General features: G+C 38.7%; 1 protein-coding gene across 1 annotated transcript in view; it reads right to left on the bottom strand.

Annotated features, from left to right (window-relative positions):
- Nucleotides 1–1745: 1745 nt before the first annotated feature.
- The window catches only part of EFNB2 (ephrin B2), a 48186-nt gene continuing 29893 nt past the window's right edge, over nt 1746–20038 (bottom strand). Inside the window, exons 3-5 of the mRNA XM_080576766.1 lie at nt 11531–11623; nt 10658–10771; nt 1746–9070 (exon numbers count right to left, since the gene is read on the bottom strand). Of these exons, the coding sequence (XP_080432892.1) occupies nt 8688–9070; nt 10658–10771; nt 11531–11623 (590 nt within the window). The 3' untranslated portion in view covers nt 1746–8687. The remainder of the gene's footprint in view (nt 9071–10657; nt 10772–11530; nt 11624–20038) is intronic.

The raw sequence follows: 20038 nt of genomic DNA, 5'->3' as shown, positions 1-20038 counted from the left end.
GCTGATTTAAGGAAACAAAGCAAAACCAAATATTGGCTATTGCCAAAAGTCATTCTGTCTTTCAAATATGTTCACTCAGTTTTGAGCATCACACCAATCACTGTTTCTTAATTCTTCTTAAATGATGGCTTCCAAAGTGAACTGATTACTCTTTTCTGAAAAGAGATCTTAAAAGATCTAACATTGTATCTAAAATCACAAGAAATGAGAAGAAATTACCTCAGATATTTTTAGCTTATTATATTGATGAATAGGGATGCAAGAACAACTGGATAGAAATGAGTTATATTTAAATTGTAGTTAGGAATTTCACTGTATGCTATTTTCTTTAAGATGCAATTGAGTAAATACAAAAGGAAGATATAAAGCCACATACAAATTCAAACCAAAGCTCATTAGAAAAAAAAGAAGGGGCTTAGCAGAAAACATACTCTTGGAACAAGAACTGTTCCTGTGTTCCATCAAAATGTTTTCTTCATGAAAAAGTTGTCACCACCTCAAATCCAGACCCAGTCACATAAAAGAAGGAAAGTCTAGGGTAACATTTATAAAAGAATCTTTCATGGTGAGCAACAAAAGCTTTGTCCAGAAGTGAAACCTTATCTTGGAAGATAAAGGCCTTTGGGACTGACAGGGCTGGCGTACTGCACAGGTGATCAGGGCATGGCATCAGGGTATATAACAAAGGGGCTGAAGGAATGCAGCCACCATTTTCTCAACATTGGAAAGTCAGTAGAAAGCCTCCAGAATTAGCAGTATGAATCTTTACAGCTTGTACCCTGTTTTGAGGTCTGGAAAGCTCACATTTGCTTTGTTGGTTATATACAAAAAGAATGCATAGCATGAAGGAGAGAATATGAAGCAAAGGCAACACATGCAATTATTTTAACTTGTGCATCATCATTTGGGTTTCCCCAAATCTTGAGATTTTTTCCAGCATGACATATGAAGAGTCCTTTTGCATCATAATCTGGCTTCTGAGCCTTCTGGCTTCACATCCTCTGGTATGCTTCACAGTGATGAAGGATAAAATGCTATTTATTCTGAATAATTACTGAATTGCTCATGTGATCATGTGCTTCCAACAGCTGAGTTTAAAGAAAGCCAACATTCGGTATTTTGATCTAATTATGATATTTGGAAATGCTAGGATAGCGGCCTGTGGGGATGAATGGAAAACATAGGAACAGCAGACAGCTGACCTGCCATTTATGCATTTGGAATAGAATTGAATATAAAGGAATGAGTTTAAATATTGCAAGGAAGGACAAAGACACATTAAAATGTGAAATATTTTTTATTATACATTTGCTAGTAATGCAATCTAGTTTTAAAGAACAGATACAGCAAATTGCTGAAGATGTTCAATACTGTACAAATTACAATTGTTATGGCATTTAATAGCAGAGTCTTATAAAAGCATGTCATTGTTGGTATGTTTTTGAGTGCAGTCTTTATAATATTCAGGACGACACTCTTATAAAGCACTTTCTCATAGCATAAGAGGTATAATAAAATCTGTATGAATATTGCTTATGCATGTGCAATTCTCAACTGTGATAAGTAGGATCATATACCAAACGAAGCTACACTAATTTATATCCATTGAAGGTCTGATCTAGAAACAATCACCACCACCTTCCCCCCCAATGGATTCCTTGTGTTATTAAATTAATTCCACTTCTTCAGCACCCTAAGCATATGAGGTTCTATTCATGTACTTACGAAAACACAGATTTTTTCCATAGGTTTCAAGAGCTATTCACAAAGTTCTTCGCTGTTTAGACTTTTAATAGTCCTACAGTTACTCACTTTTTTGCGAACCTTTGATCCCTTTTTCACAGGATCCCAGCTTGCAGAAAGCACTGAGTTTTGGTCTCCATTCTCCACCCCATGTAGCCTCTTTTTCCTCTCAATGTCTAGCAAAACAACCTGGGCTGGTCTCCTCACATTTTCCTAACAAGAGCCAACAGTATCGAATCACTGTTTTTATTTCCCTTTTCTCTGTCAACATCTTTCTTCTACTTGCTGTTACCTGTTTTCCATTGAAGCCTTTACCTGTGTGTCTCTCTAACTCCCTCCACAGCTGGGCTTGTCATCTCAATCTGATTTTTGCCCAGGACATCATTACAGATTTCCCCAAGTGTCCTCCATGGGCAGTCACTGCCCTGTCACTGGCCTTCCCTCTCCTCTTCTCCTCCCTCTGCTCCACATGAAGCTTTTCTCCAGGAAGAACCACCTGTAGCTTCTACTCTGCATCCTCACCTGGAGAGGTGTGGGCAGACTAGGGCTTGCCAGTCCCACTTTGCCAGCACCTCACCTCTTATTGCCAGATCCAAGCACAAGCAAGGATCTCATCTGCACACTACACTTCCAATTTTAACTCCAGTTCTACCGTCAGCCCCATGATTTTATCTTTAGGGTGATTCCTATGGATTGCATTATGCCTTAATTAAGCATCAAAGTATTTCTGTGAGTCATATGAAAGAGAGATATTGTTTTATTTAAGAGATTATAGCTCAGTCAGCTGAATCCAGCACCATATGGATTATGAATGGCACAACTATGAATACACTGTGGTATATTCTCCAACCTTCTTCTTTTTCCAAAACAAATATTACTTGATTTCTGATCCGATGCTTCATGTGATGACATGCCAACTGTATAATGAGTACATTTGGTGTTTTTTAAGCCCTGCACATTTTCCCACTACAATTTCTATTATGGCTACAAAGATGGAGAACGCCTCTTCCAAAGACTGAGTTTTGTTTTCTTTTATTTTGCTAACTACTACACAATTTTAAACTTTTCTGCAAAAAGGAAACTTACAGTGCCCACAGAACAAAATGAGCATGCTGCTGAGTGAGTAAGCATTTGATCAATGCATCACAGAAAAGCTAAAGAAAGGTACAACATTTTAAACATAGGTAGTAGCATTGTTATGCTTACTCTGTGAGGCACTATTTTATGTAATAGATTCTTATTCCATTCTAGATGGATAACAACTGTGAATTATAATTTTATTTTCCACTTAGCAGAGCCTATTGACTTGGACGAGTTCTTACCAGGGAACCAGTTTCATAATAAAGGCAGTAAATTCTGATTTTGTGCTTGTTTGATAATTAATAGTGCAGTGTCAGCAACAGTGCAAAATGCAAGTATGATTTTTTTTCCTCTGCAAGTTATAAAAGATGGGTTATAAGTTAACAGCTTTACGCTGAGTGTCTAAGGCACATATTATTTACTAAAATGAGTTTAACAGACTCAGTGAAGGTTCAGTTATGTGTGTGAATGTGTGTGCAAGGCCCTCCCATTAATCCAGCATCCTTTTCCCCAAGTGCACCTATACAGTTACACCACCAACCATTCTTCCCCCCACATCCCCTCATGGAGACACCATTTATAGCAACACTGCTTTGCCTTATTGCTTAAACAGTGACAAAAATTGGTATGTGGGAGCTGTCTGTAAACATGCCATCTATAAATGTAATAGTTATATAATAATGTTTATCATGGATGGGCAAAAGAGGCACAGAAATGAAAATGCCACGTAAGCTTGAGTCTGTCAAATTACTTTTATCTCTATTCTCTGGTGTTTACCATGGCCTAAAATAAAGCAATAAATTAAAGCCTTAACAAAGCTAAAGAGCCGCAATTCTAACAGGCAGCTGTATCAGAAAAGCTTTTAGAGCAGACCACAGCGTTAATGAGCACCTCACAGACATTAACAGCGTGGCGGCCCTCACCACAACCCACCAAGATGAGCAAGCGAAATCCCACATGTGCAAGGCACGGAGTAGAGAGTGAAGTCTCAATCCAGCCAAGTGTGTATGTGCCTCTGAGTGCGCAGAAGTACTTCATTTGAAGCAACTCACAGCAGTAAATGCAGGATTAGGGCCAAGTGAGTTACCCAGGCAGTCAGTGGATGCTCACACACTACACCTTGGGCACCCGCGTGTTCTGCTGGACCACTGAACTGTCCCAAGGACATCTGAAGCAGAGGCGAGAGGGAAACCTGAGTGAACTGCCCTCTAAGGTCAACCCCCACAGCTGACTCTAAGCTGAGCTGGTTAAATGAGCTCCACCAGCAAGAAGCCACGCTAGCCCAATAGTTCGATAGTCTAAGGTTTCTTTAAGTAAGTCCACCTTCACAATACCTGTACCACAGCAACACATACAGTATCTCAAAGTTTACCTTCGCCTGTCACTCATTTTTGCCTTGACTAGTCATAAAAACAAAACAAAAAACCCTCTTGACAAATGGGAATTGCATGACCAATACTATAATAAACTAGCTGCCTTTCTTCAGTGAGAACTGTGACAAATTGGCATCAGTTGTTACAGTGATGAATGCATCTTTCCCCTTTGTAGACCTTTTCCATCTGCTAGTCCGTGGATGACCCTGACATTTATGCACTGCTAACAGGCTGATAGATACTTTGCTTTCAAGGTGACTGGACTTTCTCAAAAATGAAAGTATTTGTTAAATGCGAGAATCAGTTAACCAAGTGAAAATCAAAGCAACACAAGCACAGACCTTGTGTTACTGCTTGTGTCACCTGCACACATTGGCACTGATCTTCTTTAACACGGCTTTCAGAACAGGTGATTTCAGAGTGCCTTATTCGAAGCAGTAAAGCTGGGACAGGACATTGCATGGCCTCACTGAAAGAGGCATGCTGAGGTGCTTTGACATGGTGGTCCTTCTAATCCTTCACCATTCTTCAATTTCTTTCATCTCCTGTCCCTTCTTGCTCAGCCCCGCTGCCCCAGGCTTGCTCCTCCTCCTCAGAAGCAGCAGCAACAGCAACAGTGCCCAAAAGGCTTCAGGTATAATTTTTTCTCTGGCTCTAACTCAGTACAAAAATCACCCCATAATTTCTGGGAATTATCCATGTGGTTAAAATCTCACCTCCTAGATGATCCAGGCAACTTGCAGCTGCTACAACTCACTGACTTCCAAGGGCGTAAGATCTCCCCCCCCACCACTTTTTTTCCCCATATCTGCTGATGTGCCCTATCTGTATGATTTCCTCTCTGGGAAATTAGGTTACAAAAGTCAGTGTGTTACAAGGAGCTTGCTTTGTTCATGAACCAGAAGCAATCTGGGTGGAGAGACAGGGGGAGACGGTAACAGGGAGACAGAAAGGGAAGGAGGGAGGGGCAGATAGAGGCAGACTTGGTGGCTTTCTTATTTATTATTTCTCTTAAAAAAGAAAAAAATGACGAAAAAAAGAAAAAAAAAAGAAAATACTTAGAAGGCAAGGTTTCCATAGGAAAAAAATATTTTATTTTTTTAAGAACAAATTCAGTTTGAAACAGACGTGGAATGTGATTTTCATAATTTTCATTTTCTGGGAGCTAATTGCAATGTGGAACTAAAGCAGATTTCAAACTTATTACCGGCTAGTTTAAAAACAGAACAAAACAAACAAACAAACAAAACAAAACAAAAAAAAGAAGAAATTATTTATAACTCAAGCATAATACTGTGTTACAAACTGGACAAAGAAATTCTTAAATAAATATTCATGGTACACAATTTCAGCACAAATATGCGGCAATTTGGCAACCTTTATACCATTTTTTCCTCAATACAGTGCAAAGGGGAATGACACTGCCTTTAAACAAGCTGTAGCTAAATACATTGCAAAATTCAAATTTTATACAAAACATCTTGCTCAGACTTTATAAAAAACCAACATTGCTCTATATACACAATCTGGTTAAGAAAAGCCATTTTTGTCTTGTTTTCATTTTTTTTTTCTTTTTTTTTTTCCTTTTTTACTTAAAAAGGTGAGTAAGGCTACTGTAACACCCCAAATCCATATACAGTAAATCTGAACCTATTTACAGCATCTTCACTTAGACATGATGGTGCAAATTCCAAGTCAGGTGACTAGGGATGATCATACAAGCAAGGCATTTACAGTAACTTTTCAAAGCTGAACCAACGTCAAATAAAGGAACAGTTGGTAGATTGTCATAATTCTGCACCAGACACAAAACAAGACGCACAGTAAATTTTTTTTCTTTTTTTTTTTTCCGATTGGTTGCAGGTTGCTCTTGAGCAATTCATCTGATTTTTTTTCACAGTTTAGTACATAACTAGAATGTAGCCAACTGATGAAGCATAGGTTTGATTTGATAAAAATCAGGATCAGCAAACCCATCTTTTCCCTTCCTCCCCCTCCCCCAAAATAAAATCTTAATGACTTACAAGAGAACCTTGTATGGATGGATTCACAGAAAGGAAGGGTTGTTGAAAAGAATTACATATGTACTGTAGTTAGTCACCATGGTAACCTTCCACAGAACCATGGGTTGGGATTTTTTGTTTTGTTCCTCTCATTTGGACCAACATCCCAACGTCATTTTCAGGTTCAGGAAACAGAGAGAGTGATAATTTCTGTGACAGATTTTTTTTTCCTTTTCTTGCAGGTACTCACTGGAGGTCTGAGAACCCCAAAATGCTGTTGCTACATTTTCCTTCCAAATCAGAAAGGAAAGTGTTACCATAGTAACATGACTATGTTAGAAATGTCTATTTGCATAGCACTTATAAAAGTAGAGTTTTCTTATTTCCTCTCCAGGGTGGGAGCTTCAGGGGAATAGCCATGCTAAAGAGAAAACTTTAACCTGAACCCCCTCTCTACAAATCTCCATGAAATCTACAGAACACTTCAGCTCATAAGGCAAGGGAAAACACAACACAGAAAATAAATGCCGGCACACCTTGTCATTGTTAAATATGTGATGCAGTAACATCGATTTCCTGATTCTTTGGGCTTATTTCCTCATTTTCTCTGATTAGATACCTTTAAAGGGCTTTGGATTCTGTTTGTATATGCTCTCATTACCATTATTTTTGGATGGTTGTTGCTTTTCCCAGAAGCAGTTTCTGCATTTCTTAATGTATACATATATATGCATACATAAATACATATATATGTATATACACACATACACATATATATGTAGAACGATGACAAGTTAAGACTATTTAATTGCCGCAAATGAATTTCACATCTTCTGGTGTAGATTCTGTGCAATCTCAAAATATATATTAGTAAAAAACAAAACAAAACAAAAAACAACAAAACAAAAAAGTAAGAAAGAAAGAAAAAGAAAAGCTCTCATTTTATATCCCTTGTGTTCTATACACCTATTATAAATAAGACATATCTTCCTTCTCCATCTCAGTGTCATAATTTATTTTATTCTTATGGACTGCAGGAGGTTTGCCGTATGTGCTTTAACTTTGCAACAGAGCACCAATGAACTGCTGTGCCCATTACAGTACTTACACGTACTGTGCAGGTACAGCACTAAGATAAACCAAAGTGTCAAAAGGCTCAGTCAGAAAAAAATTCTGTTTTACTTTTAGAGATGAGAAAGGCTTTCTTTTTTTTTTTTTTTTCTTTTTCTTTTCCCAACTTTACCAGTGATAGAATTACAGCTCATTTGACCTGTTATAATCATCTTGGTCAGATTTGGCTCTCTGCTGTTTTCTTAAATGCTTTCCCTGTGTTCAGTATAATGTGACAGTATAGCAGCTGAGTCTGCTTAAAAGTCTTCCGAAGCAGACTACGTTTTTGCTACAGCTTCAAAGCTGTACATTTTATTGCCAGTACCGCAACAGCCCTGCCCTAATATATCCTCAGCGGCCTGCTATTGTCTTGTCCGCTCCAAGCTTGTTCACTTCCTGACAATACCCCTTTGTTCTACTGTATTGAAGGTACTATTTTTTCTGCACACTGGTATTTGATAACCGTGAATTCCTTCAAATGCAGCCCTAAGCCACTGCGCTTGTTATTGTGTCTCCTATTTGCCTCTTAAAACTTAGCATACCAAAGTGCTGTGCTACCTAAATGTTTTTTTCTTCCCAGCTTCTATTTTTGAGGCAGCAGTATTCAATTTCAACTGCAGCCAGCCCTTCCCTCCACCACCCAGTCCTGCTCTTGACTTGTTGACAGCCTAACTTTTTGGCTGGAAGGCTCCTTACTATCAAACACAATTTCTATAAATGCATTACCCATTCGAGTGAGGCTGCTGTAGCAGATGGATGGAGCACAGATCTCCAAACATTGATGTTCCATTAGTGATTCAGTAGGTGGAGTGAAAGGAAATCTTATGTGAAGGATGGCAGAGCCCCGGATAACAGAAATAAATGGAACAGTGACGGACTAAAGCAAGAGAACTTTTAACAAGTCTTACTTAGACACCAAGGTCTGCGTGACAAATCCAGTATGCACTGAGAGAGACACACAAAAGTCAGAAGATTGCATTTCAAGCTTGATATCCTAGAGCACCTTCCCAGGATGCCTAGAGCTATTAACATCCACGGATCACTCCATCTTCCCTTGGCTTTTGTACATGCCTGAACGCCTGCAGCACATGGCTTTGAGGATGATGAATGTAACAAGAGTACAGCAATCAGAATGGGCATCTTCTACATAAAAGTCTTCCAGCTTTTAGTGAATACTGATTCACCGAGAGAGGAATTCTACAGACTAGGTAAGCTGTCCAGCTCGAGTCGGCTCTCGAAGAAAGAGCTGTTGCCTTCTCTCCCCTGTGCTTGAGTCAATCCTAGCGCACAAGGCGTCATCACAAACCCCAACAGAAAGCATTTGACCAGTGAGTGTCCTCTACGCCTCAACTGTACCACAGAATTGGTTGTGTGTTTCTCAGACCTTGTAGTAAATGTTTGCTGGACTCTGAGGAGGCATCTCTTGAACTATGTACACCGGATGTCCATAGTCGCCGCTGACCTTTTCATAGTGGGGGCAAAAGACACTGTCTGCAGTCCTTAGAGGAATGATAATGTCACTGGGCTCGGAACCATTGTTGTTGCCACTGCGTTTTGGGGTGGCTAATGTACTAAGTGAGAGAGTTGTAGTGTGTTGCGGGGAATGCTTCCTGTGTCTTCTCCGGTACTTCAATAATAGAACCACCAAAGTGATGATGATGACGATGAAAATGATGCACCCTGATGCAATCCCTGCAAATAAGGCCACCTCTGAACCCAGTATACTGGAATGCCCAGCCTTACTGCCATCTGTGCTAGATCCTGGAAAGAATGGAAATACAACAGACAAAAGTTATTGCCGTCCTGTGACCCGTTTACACTGCTTAAAAATGTGTAGAGTAAGCAAGACTGGAAGAATTAACTGACAGCTAAACTTTGACAAACCAATTACCCTGTTAGATAGCTAAATGCAAACAGCCGAAGTCAGCAATCAATATTAAACAAGACTTTGTGTCTGTTGGTCTCACTTTTGTGCTGCTCCCAAATCACCCTGTTTCATACATCATCATCCATCAGCAGCAAGGACTGGCACTGACAAGGCAGCCTTTGATGCACAGTGCATCTTTTAACAGATGCTGACCAGCTCAGGGCAGCAGAGAGGGGTGGGATAGTACTGCAAGGGGAAAATAAGACAGGGAAACAACAATTCTCAGAACAACTGGTACTATTTAATGTCACATAGTTCTTCTTCTATTTTATCCATCAGATATTGATTTAAGTGAAACTGTCCTTAGTGTCTCTTTATGTGGACTCCTCATGCTTACGACTGAAACAAAAGAGCTTGAGGCAGCGTGGGAGATGGGCAAAATGATTATGGAGTATATCTGTTTGCATTATAACTGTCACTTATTTAAAAGAAAACAACAACACATATCAGGTAGTCATAAAAAGCTCACGTGCTGAATAGCCTGTTGAATATTGTCACATTATTTGTCACAAAAGTTAAATTAATGCTCACTTGACACTTTTCTCATTTCAGAATTTGGGCTGACTTCCCTCTCTTGATGCTCCCTTACATGCAGAACAATGCTCCAGATGCTACGTCCACATAACTGTGAACTACTGGAACCTTAGCAGGAAATGGCTGAAGCCTGCCCTGTGACTGTCATATCAAAGATATCAAATTACACAAGTAGCACAGAAAACATGCAGTCATTTTTGGGAACCCCAAAACCAACAGTCAGCAAGCTTTGCTTTGTTACATTCCCAGTTTATTGAGTTTTCCTCCAGAGAACTTGTGTTTTAAAACTTAGCTTTTTTCTTCCTCACAGTGTTTGAAATGCATCCTCATATTTTTTGTTTGGAACCATCAGATCTGTTTATCTTGTTTAGATAAATATTTTTAAAAAAATAAATTTAAATTTAGTAAAAGACCAGCCAATCATGCATAGACTTCGCATGGTCAGTTAAAAGATCAGGACATTAATTATAGATGCCTTGAAATAAACTTTATAAATGGCTGTCGAGAACTACTTGATAATGTATTATACGGGAAGAGAAAGACAGAAAGACTCGTTCATCTGCCAGAGTACTAAATGTAAGGAGCATTTACCATCGTAAAGCTGCTTACAGAATGTTCTATCCAAAAACTTTCCTGTAAATGAGTGATATTCTTACAAGATGTAATTAACTTCTACTGCAGTATAGAAGAGGGGAAAGAGCAACCGTTGCCAAAACTCAAAGCTCCAAAGTCCTATCCACCGGAGCATCAGAACTGGCTTTTGCATCATCTCAGTATGAAAACATTTGATTTTCTGACATTTTAATGCTAAAATAAAAATGTGTCTGGGGACAAAGGATGGTCTGCCAGAGCCCTTCACTTCTCATGTGAAACCCCATAATACCTACCTGAGTGGTCCTTCACAAAGGGACTGGTGGTGGAGCTCTTCCCGTTGGTACCAGCTTCCTGCTCAGGGCGCTTGGTCGGGTCTGTGCTCCGAGGTAACCCTGCAGAATTGGGATCTGTGGGAGAGAAAAATGACTCACTGTAGCTTAGGCGTCTGATGATATTAAGCCTTATAAGCCGGCTATAGGTATCTTGTGAAACACGGATAACTTTGAACAGAAGAATCTTTATGCAAAGGACTAGGAGATACAAGAATGTAATTTTCCTTTTAAAGCAAAATGGTTATATTAGTTATTTCAGAGGTTTAAATTGTGAGGCCATCTGCAGAAACTATAGGGACTCCTGTAATTGGCAAGAAAAGCTTTGCAGATGACATTTCAGTTTAACTGAGGAAGTTGATTGACTACTAAACCAACTTCTACTTAGAAGAATAATTCTTTCTTTCTGCACAATAGGTTATCTATATATGAAAAGAGACAATGAACAAAAACCTCTCTGTAACCACAATTCATAACAAGCAAACTATAGAAATATTAGCTTCCCCCCTTTCATGTATTTAAAATAATTTTGAACAATGCAGTTGTGGCTTTTGTTTTTAAAATGAAAATAAAAATGACTGAAACACGTAACTCCCAGGTGACCTTTCCTTCTAGGGAGCTCTCCAATGAAGAGATCTTATTACACCAACCCTCCTCCTGGAGAAATCTGTCAGTAGCTGAGGAACAGAAAATAGGCTTTGCTTTCAGACTGTTAGGGAGGAACAACCACACTAGACTCGGCTGGCTCTCTGCTCTATGCTAGTAAAAGAAGCCTGAAAACTAAAAGGACACTGAGACTGATCAAAGTGATTTCATGAAACAGCAGATGGTCTTTACCTTGTCCAACTTTCATGAGGATCTTCATGGTTTTTGTCTGGCACACCCCTCCCTCCTGGTTATCCAGGCCCTCCAAAGACCCATTTGATGTTGCTGATTAAAAAAAAAAATAAAAATAAATAAAAATAAAAATAAAATCAGGAAATCAACAGACAAAGTGAGGTGACATGAGTGTCTGAAAGCAGAAATCTTTCAATCTACCGGGACCTGTCCTTGTTGCTCAGGATGACCTATGGAAAGTTGTGAAATGTTGAAAGCCAAAGGAATGAATACATCGCTAAGCTGTACAATACATACAAATGGAGGAACGTGTTATCAAGGTTTCAAATTTACCCAGCAGCTTTTTTTCTACACACAATTGACTGACTGACTGACTCGGACGAAAACACGGCACCTTGCTAAAAGGTGATGGAGTCAGCTGAAAGGGAAGCCTCAAAGGAGCAAAGCACTGGAAATTTACCCTTTTTTTTTTTTCAACAATATCTTTATAATCACCACATTACACCTGCTTCCTCTATTACAAATCTCCTGCTGGAAGAAGCAAAGGCATACAAAAGACCCAGGTGAAAGCTGAGATTCTGCACTGATTGGAAAACCATTTAATATTTGAGAGTACAATCTCACTTTTCTCAGCATTGAGGAGCCTCTGCGGGGGCGGGCTGGTGGGGGGGACACACTCTCTTCTCACAGAAACCTTCCAGCTCATGCAAACAAACGGGTGCTTTCCCGTGTTTATATTGTTCTTGCTTATCTCTCCACGCTTGCTGGGACCGCACACCCCCGCACAATCCCGCCACCGCAAGTCAACGTGTGTGTGTGTGTGTGTGTGTGTGTGTGTGTGAAGCACAGTTCCAGGGGAAGAGTCCAAAAGCCTTGAGTCACCTCCACTAGGGCTGCACACCCTGACAGCTGCTGGTAAAAACCCTTCGGCTGCTCCTGGGCATGGGGCACCTCTGCCACCCTGTGCATCGCACCAGGCCCCAGCCGTGGTGGTGGCACAGCAGGCCCTGGAGGCATGGCGCCCCAAAGACCAGGCCTGGCTCACACAACTGGGGCGCTGCAAATGAACCAGGTGGGGGAACGCTGCCTCGGCAGCCCCCACCAATGCACATGGTCTTGCACCCTGGGTGCTTCTTGGATCTACGTATCCAAGGCCCCAAAAGCACAGACAAGCAGATGCATGCTCAAGCACTGATACCGGGCCGCTGACTAGAGAAAACAAACAGAAAATGAGAGAGTGCAGAGCTTGCCGCTTGGCGCGGTTCTGGCGAACTGCTTAAGCAGCACTTTTCTACGTGTGCCTCCCTCTTTTCAGGCTAGGGATCTCATTCAACAAGGGCTTCACACTGCTCAGAGATCTTTGTTTTTAATTCTCACTCCTTCTCTTTCTGCTTCCTTGGGGATTTTCTTTCAAATGCGAGCAATGTATATTTCCTTATTCCTTCACAATGTCTTCCTAGCCCCACGGCAGTATTTTTCTTGCTCTAATCTTCTCTCTAGCTGTAAAGATATAAACCCCATACCGCTGAACCCTGCTTCCTAGCCTTTGATCTACTTCTTGTTTTTGTTCCACTCCTGCCTCTTTTGTGACTAACTCAAATTACAGCCATCGTACGAACTTCCCAAACTGTGCTTTCTTTTCCTAAAATTCCCATTTCCCTGTACACAGGCCCTCCCAGTTCCTCCTCTTGTTCTCTCCCCGCTGTAAAAACATGGCAATGGAAGTACATGAAACTACTGCTTTTTTCGGACTTGCAAAAAGACTTTTTAAAATATAAAAGAGCGCAATGAGTAATTTAAGATAAAAGCAGATCTGAAATGTGCCACTGCATTGCCAGGCTCAGAAAATAATGGAGACATATAGTTTTGTTTTCTTTTGTTTTTTTCCAGAGGGGAAAAAAAATCAATACTAAGAACCAGTTCTGGACATAAATCAAATGTGTCTTTGCTGAAAGTGTTTTTTATGACCTATTTGCCAATGTACTAGAGCACAAGGACAAGGGAAAAAAGCAGTAAATAGAAATACCAAAGCTGAGCATCAACTGAAAGTGCAACTAATAAACATTGACTTTCTCTTGCTTTTTTGTTATTCTTCCTTTGCTTTTTAATCTAGGCTATGGGGGTTCACAGCTCTTTAAGCACCTTCTACTTAATTTTAATTGAATAGTGTTGCTTCTTCTGAACATCAATGCCTTTTTATTCTTTAAAGGCCTATCCATTTAACCTACAGAGCAGGAGACCTCAATAAGATGCAGAGGATGCAGTCTGACCTCAGTACAGAATAAGAAAATAAGACGGCAAAAAGAACGTAAAATTACTTCAAATACAGGCTCCAAATGAGAGGGACCAAACGCACAATGAGTCTGGTTGTGTGCCTGTGCGAGTTCAATCTGCCTCGCTTGCTTGCTAAAAGAATGCTTTCATAGCTTTGATGTCAGATGAATGAATTTGCAGAAGTATTCACTTTTTCCACAGTTCTTCAAGGGTTTTCTGAAAGCCTACGTTATAGCTCAGAGTAGAGAGTACTACATCCTGAGGAACGGAGAATTTTCAAAGAGGAGCATTTCAGTGACAAAGCAAAGTTTCAATCTCAGCTTCTCTCTGTAATTAAACCGACACTTACCCAAGGCCATTGGAGGAAATTATTTCTCAAAATTCATTAAGACTACCGAAATATAACTTCACATATCCCCAGCGTACCAGGGAGAAAGTAGGTAGTTTAAACACATACTTTCAAGCTTTGAAAATCAGCACAGAGAGAAGTAATCTGGGACATCAGAGAAAATAGTTTCATACTGCTAATACCCCTTGACAGTTTAGTGTGCAGAAGTCAAACAAGGGAGCAAGTACAAAATATTCCTCAAACGCTCACTGCTGTCTTTTTATATTGATCTCCAAGTGAAAATTATACCCAGTATCATCCAAACTCCTCCATTACACCGACACTTCTGCAGAAAAGTAACCCTGGACCTGGACCTGTGCTTATATTGATGTGATTTAAAAAAAAAAAAAAAAAGTGTCTGTAATACAGCTTTGGGTATAAACACAGAAACATAACACAAATTCCTTGTGCTATGTGAAAAGGGAAACACTACTCTCTGATTGTTTATATGGTCAAATTTTAGAACATCCATTCAGTTTATTTTTATATACACATATATTTATATATATAAGAGCATTTTTTTACATTTAGGTCTAAATATGGATATACTTGAGAGGAATTTACTCACACATAAACTATCATATATGACCCTGCACTAAGAAGACTAGACACTACTTAAATATTAACATTTATTAATATTAATAAATGTAACTAATGATAACTATAAAGTTTCTCAGAAGTATTAAATGTTCTCAGGATCTCACATTTCACTTTATGTTAATACAGCAACACACAGGAAACTAAAAGTACGTATAATGCTGCTAAACAGCTAAGGAAATGTTTTTAAATTTTTTGATGGATAGATACCTCTGATTTTCTGAGATCTGTCCTGTTCCACTGGTGTCAATTACAAAACTGAAACTTACAGTCAAAAGCAGATTAGATTATTCAGCTTACAGTTTATCCACACCTACAAATAAATGCATATAATTAACCTAAAATCTCTATTAATTTTAAGACTTTCGGACAAAATCGTAATAATTTATAGCCAAAGTTTGTCAGCAGTAAGTCAAAACTGCTGTTTGAGCTCTATATAAGCATCACGTGTCTGCATTCCTTGAATACAACAGCAGCTGTCATTTTATAAGGAGTACAAGTTTGGGTTTTCAACTTTCACTAAAAATGTATGAAATTATGGTTAAAAGTCTGCTGATACATCCGTACTTTGGTGAAGACAGTATATATTTTCAGTTTCATGAAACACTTTCTTAACATACCGTTTCATTTACACAAGCAAAAATTAAATTATTCAGACCAAAGAACTTCATGCTAGCTCTGCCTTCCCTTCTTTAAGATACATATATATAATTAGTTGGTTCATTTTTCTTTCCTAGAAAAAAAAAGGAACTAAATCAATGTATGATGTTTTACATTTATTTGCTTTTAAAACTTCACAAGCTCTGTTTATTGTATGAAATGCATTAGTCATAAATGCAGAGGCAGGGAACCAGTGAACGAAACAGAATCAGCTGACAAGAATAGTTTCTGGCTATGATTCTTTTACAGTCCCCATGGAGAGGAAGTAATATTACATTTTAATATGTCTTCATTTGATTGTTATTACCCTGCCTCCCAGGAGGCTAAGCCACTGCATGGATCTTGGCTGTTTTCAACCTATCAGGTTGGTAACACTGCTCTAATCAGAAAGAGAATTAAGCTCCTGGATTTGTGCCTGTATATAGCTTTTCATTCACAAAGAGATTAGAAATGAAGGCACAGTCACAAAAATTCAGCTTCCCTCACTCTTAAAAATACATATTACAAATTAAAAAACACCATCACAATTACTTAAAAGGAAACACAAGTAGACTAAAATCTCAACCTCTTAATTCTGTTGCAATTATTACCCATACATTTATGTTTAGGGATTGTGAGAAACATTACCTACTTGCCAAATTAAATGTCACATCCCTCGAACTAACACAACTTTATAACACACGCATTTCTGGACCCTGAATATGAAATGGACTACATGCCTGAAGAGGAAAATTATGAACATCATTCTTGGTTTTTCTCTGAAAACTAAACAGACCTTAAGACACAGACTACAGGAATGAGTGAGTGATCTCAACTAATGGGTGAGGGCAAAATGGGCTTTGTGTGTGTGGACAATCAAAGACACGTTAAGAATTAATTGCTGCTGGTGTGGATCTGTTAAGAAGGAAGGAGAGAACTACAGGTTTCTTTGGGGCAGATCAGTATTGTCCAATAGTAATGATGTTCAACATCTTTTTTTCCTAAATACTCCTTGAAGTCAGTATCAGAAAACAGGCTGCTCAAAAGCAGAGCTAAATGAAATCAAACAACCCTATCCATCTCTACTTTTCCATAGCTGTGCTGTTTCTATGCTTAGAAACAGAATGGAAAAGCCTACACAATGCAGCAGCAAAAATCCACAAAAGCTTTAGATCCAACAGTAGTAAGTTATTCTTAATACAAAGCTGCACTTGATCTAATATGCAGTCAAATATTAGTAAGCACATGTAAAGCTTTTGATTTTTTTTTTGAATTTTATTAAGTAACAGTACACTATTTTGGCCAGGCATCGTGTGTTTATGCTCTGACTGCTTTCATCTGCTTTTGGTCTTTTTAATGACTTTCTTAGTAAAGCACCAAATAAATAATTCTTCTTTCCCATAAATTATCTAAATTTATGTGACAGGTTTAAGAACACCAGAAATCACACACTGAGAAACCACAAATCACAGATCACAACATGGTGGTTGTTTCTAGACCAGCCAGTGATGAAGAACAAGGCAGCTGAGGTAATAGAGTGTTTAATTAAATGAAATTAAATTCCCCCTCCCCAACCTCTCCCCTCAACTTAGTAGCAATGCCAGATCTGCATGGAGATCTGAAACAACCAAAAAAAAATTGCTCAGGCCACTCACCAAAGAGCAGGAAGCTTGGCAAACACTTGGTGTTGGGTGAGCTGCAGAAAGTTTTGAGAGAAGACAAAGATCCAAATTTCAACTACTAATAACTAACCGTTTATACTTGTTTGTAGTTACAAAAATTCAGATTGACACCAAAACTTTCATTATTTTATTTTAGCATGAAACTGTCTTCCAAAATGTAACTGTCAGCAGTCCCAAACTTGGACTGCAAGTGCTAATACTTAAATGCATTAAGGAATAGGTGCGCAGAGTAGTCAACATGTCGTTTCTGTTCCTGTCTGAAGGCTGGAGACTTCCTCCCCAATTTGTGCTTGAACAATATAATCACATCCTACCTTTTCTACTGATCTTATAGAAACAAAGAAAAACAATCATTAAACATGTATAAACAAAACATGCTTTACCAATCATTTTGTATTTTTCTAACATGTTTTGTTTGTTTGTGCTATTTGCAAAGTCAAGGTGGCAGCAGAATTTCTTGAGGAGCCCCTTGAACTGAAAACCATTCAGAAACTCCCGTTGACTCAATCTTATTTCACAATTTATTCAAATTAACATAGAACTTCTCTTAAACTAAAGTTTATAGTGTTTTGAAATACTCTTATAGCCAGCTTTTTTTTTCCATGTATCCATACAAGGGGAAAACTCCTATGTGAATGAAGGAAAGGACAAAAAGAATACTCCGTTCTTTTTCAGTTCTCATCCTTGTCAGTTCTTAAATTATATCCTATGCTATATGTCCCAGGATTTATATCTAAACGGGATCCACAAATTATATTCTGCACAGCAAGTAAGCAGCAATGCCCTCCCCAGTCAAGCTAAAACCAGAACAAATTGAAGTAAAATAAAAAGCAGGCCTCCTCTTGCCTGGAAGATGGCAAAGGCTCTGCAGTGGAATTTTGTGATTCACTTTTTAACCACTACTCTGAAATGTGTACTCTTGTCCAAATGTGAATGGTGTGACTTGTGGTACTTAAAAAGAGACTCATGGTAATAGGGGTCTTTATAAAATTCCCTATAAAATTCTCTACTTGTATTCATATTTCAAAAGAGGGACAGTTTTTTCTACTGTTTAATTTCTGGGGGAGTGCGATGTGGAGGACACAACCAAGACAGAGCCAATCAGTTCTGTACTGTAGAATGCCTTGATATATACTTTGCAAATATCAACTTTTTAATTCCAGGGACACCTCTGGAAATCCATAGATTCTCCTTCCTGTGTCTCACATCACCTGGCCGAAGAAGGATGACCGAAGTATTAAACACAAAATAGGGAGAGAGTACTTGTAGAGTTTTCTCCCTTTTGTATATTCAGAATGATTCTATTAATTCCAAGGAGACGTGACATCATACAACAAGAGTAAAGGTGGTAAAATATATGCCCTTTATTTTATTTTTTAAACAAAAGACTTTCAATTAAGGGAAAGAGACACAGTGAGCAACATGGAGCTGGGATGTACCAAACAGGCTGTGAGCTCCAACTGGTTTCTTCTGCCTATCATTTTAAAAACAGCACCACTTTATCTCTTGGTTAAGGAATACCACAGCTTAAGTGTACTAAACAGTACACTATTTGCTGCATTATTATCCAATACATAAGGTCATAATATCCACCCACCATGGCAAAATCCTACTTGCATCACTGTTACTGTTAGAAGGATTTAGAGATGATAAAAAAAAGCATCTCAATGTTGTACCACTATGAATGACAATTTATGTCTTTCATTACAGTTAAGCTTTTCTAAAAGTATTTCAGTTCTGTATTTCACGTACTCTGAGAAATGTTTTCAGATAATGATCTACTGCACACATGGTTGCTTCTAGTTTACATAAACAAATTATATATTTGTGAGTGCTGAAGTAACTGTGGCAGATGTAAGCCCACTAATTATGATGTATTCAGTGTATATCAGAATGTATGCATGTAAAACAGATTACTAGCTAGTTAATTTCACCAGCCATAAGCAATAAGATATTTTACATAGTTTAGCCTTTCTCCTGGCACACTACAGGCAAAAGCCTCTCATGGATGAGAAGAAATACCTCCCTCCTACAACAGTGAGCTTTGCTTAACAGTCCAGCTGAACAGAACTAATACAATTAGTTAGCATTCAAGTTACACTGATTGTTGCTAATGACAAGTGGCCTTGCTGGAAACAAAAGCAGAAGCTTTAACATTAAATGAATGAGGACCTGTATCACAAGAACTCAACATCACTTTTCAAAGATATTCATCTGCCTTGAAAATCTCTCTGGTTTCTGTCTGTAGCACTTGGAAAAGAAAGGGTTATAGTGAAAGTTCATATTAAATAAATAACAAACCTCTTGCTCATTCTACTGTTACTAATTGCATGCAATGATATTAATGACCCAGTAATTGCTATACGAGTAGCACTGAAGTGGAAAACATCATTCTGAGGCAGAGTTCATCTCTAGGTGGTAGGACTTCACTACTGACTGAGTTAATGCCGAGTGACAGTTCAGAATATAACACTATAGATGAGAAAATGTGCCAGTCTGTTGGTTATAACAGTTTAGATGGACATGACATTATTTGCTTTGACCACAGAGAGTCCAGGAGTAACCCCAATAAAGTGCCACAGTCAGAGTTTGCCCTATAGATGAACCTCATTCCTTTCAGGGGAGATGCTCTGTACTATAACAATCTAGAGCAATTTTCCACATGTTTGCCTCAATAAAAGAATACCTTCATCTCCTGCTTTTACATCAAGCACAACGAAAGTGTGCTTTATTGCAAAACACAAAAAGCTATTTACATCATTTAACTATCCTTCAGCAACACAGAGTTTGGCACCTTAGTTCTAAGATCAATTATGATGCTATTGGATGACTATGCACTTGGCAAAGATGATCAGAAGTTAAGCACCGTTTTGATTGCTGCATGCTTATGTTCGTGTTTAGAACTTTAAAATACCCACAGAGTAAAAA

Source organism: Anser brachyrhynchus, assembly GCF_964034855.1.
Source record: "Anser brachyrhynchus genome assembly, chromosome: 1".
Lineage (NCBI taxonomy): Eukaryota > Metazoa > Chordata > Aves > Anseriformes > Anatidae > Anser > Anser brachyrhynchus.
The sequence above is the reverse complement of the archived record's forward strand: the minus strand, read 5'-3'. Positions and strand labels throughout refer to the sequence as shown.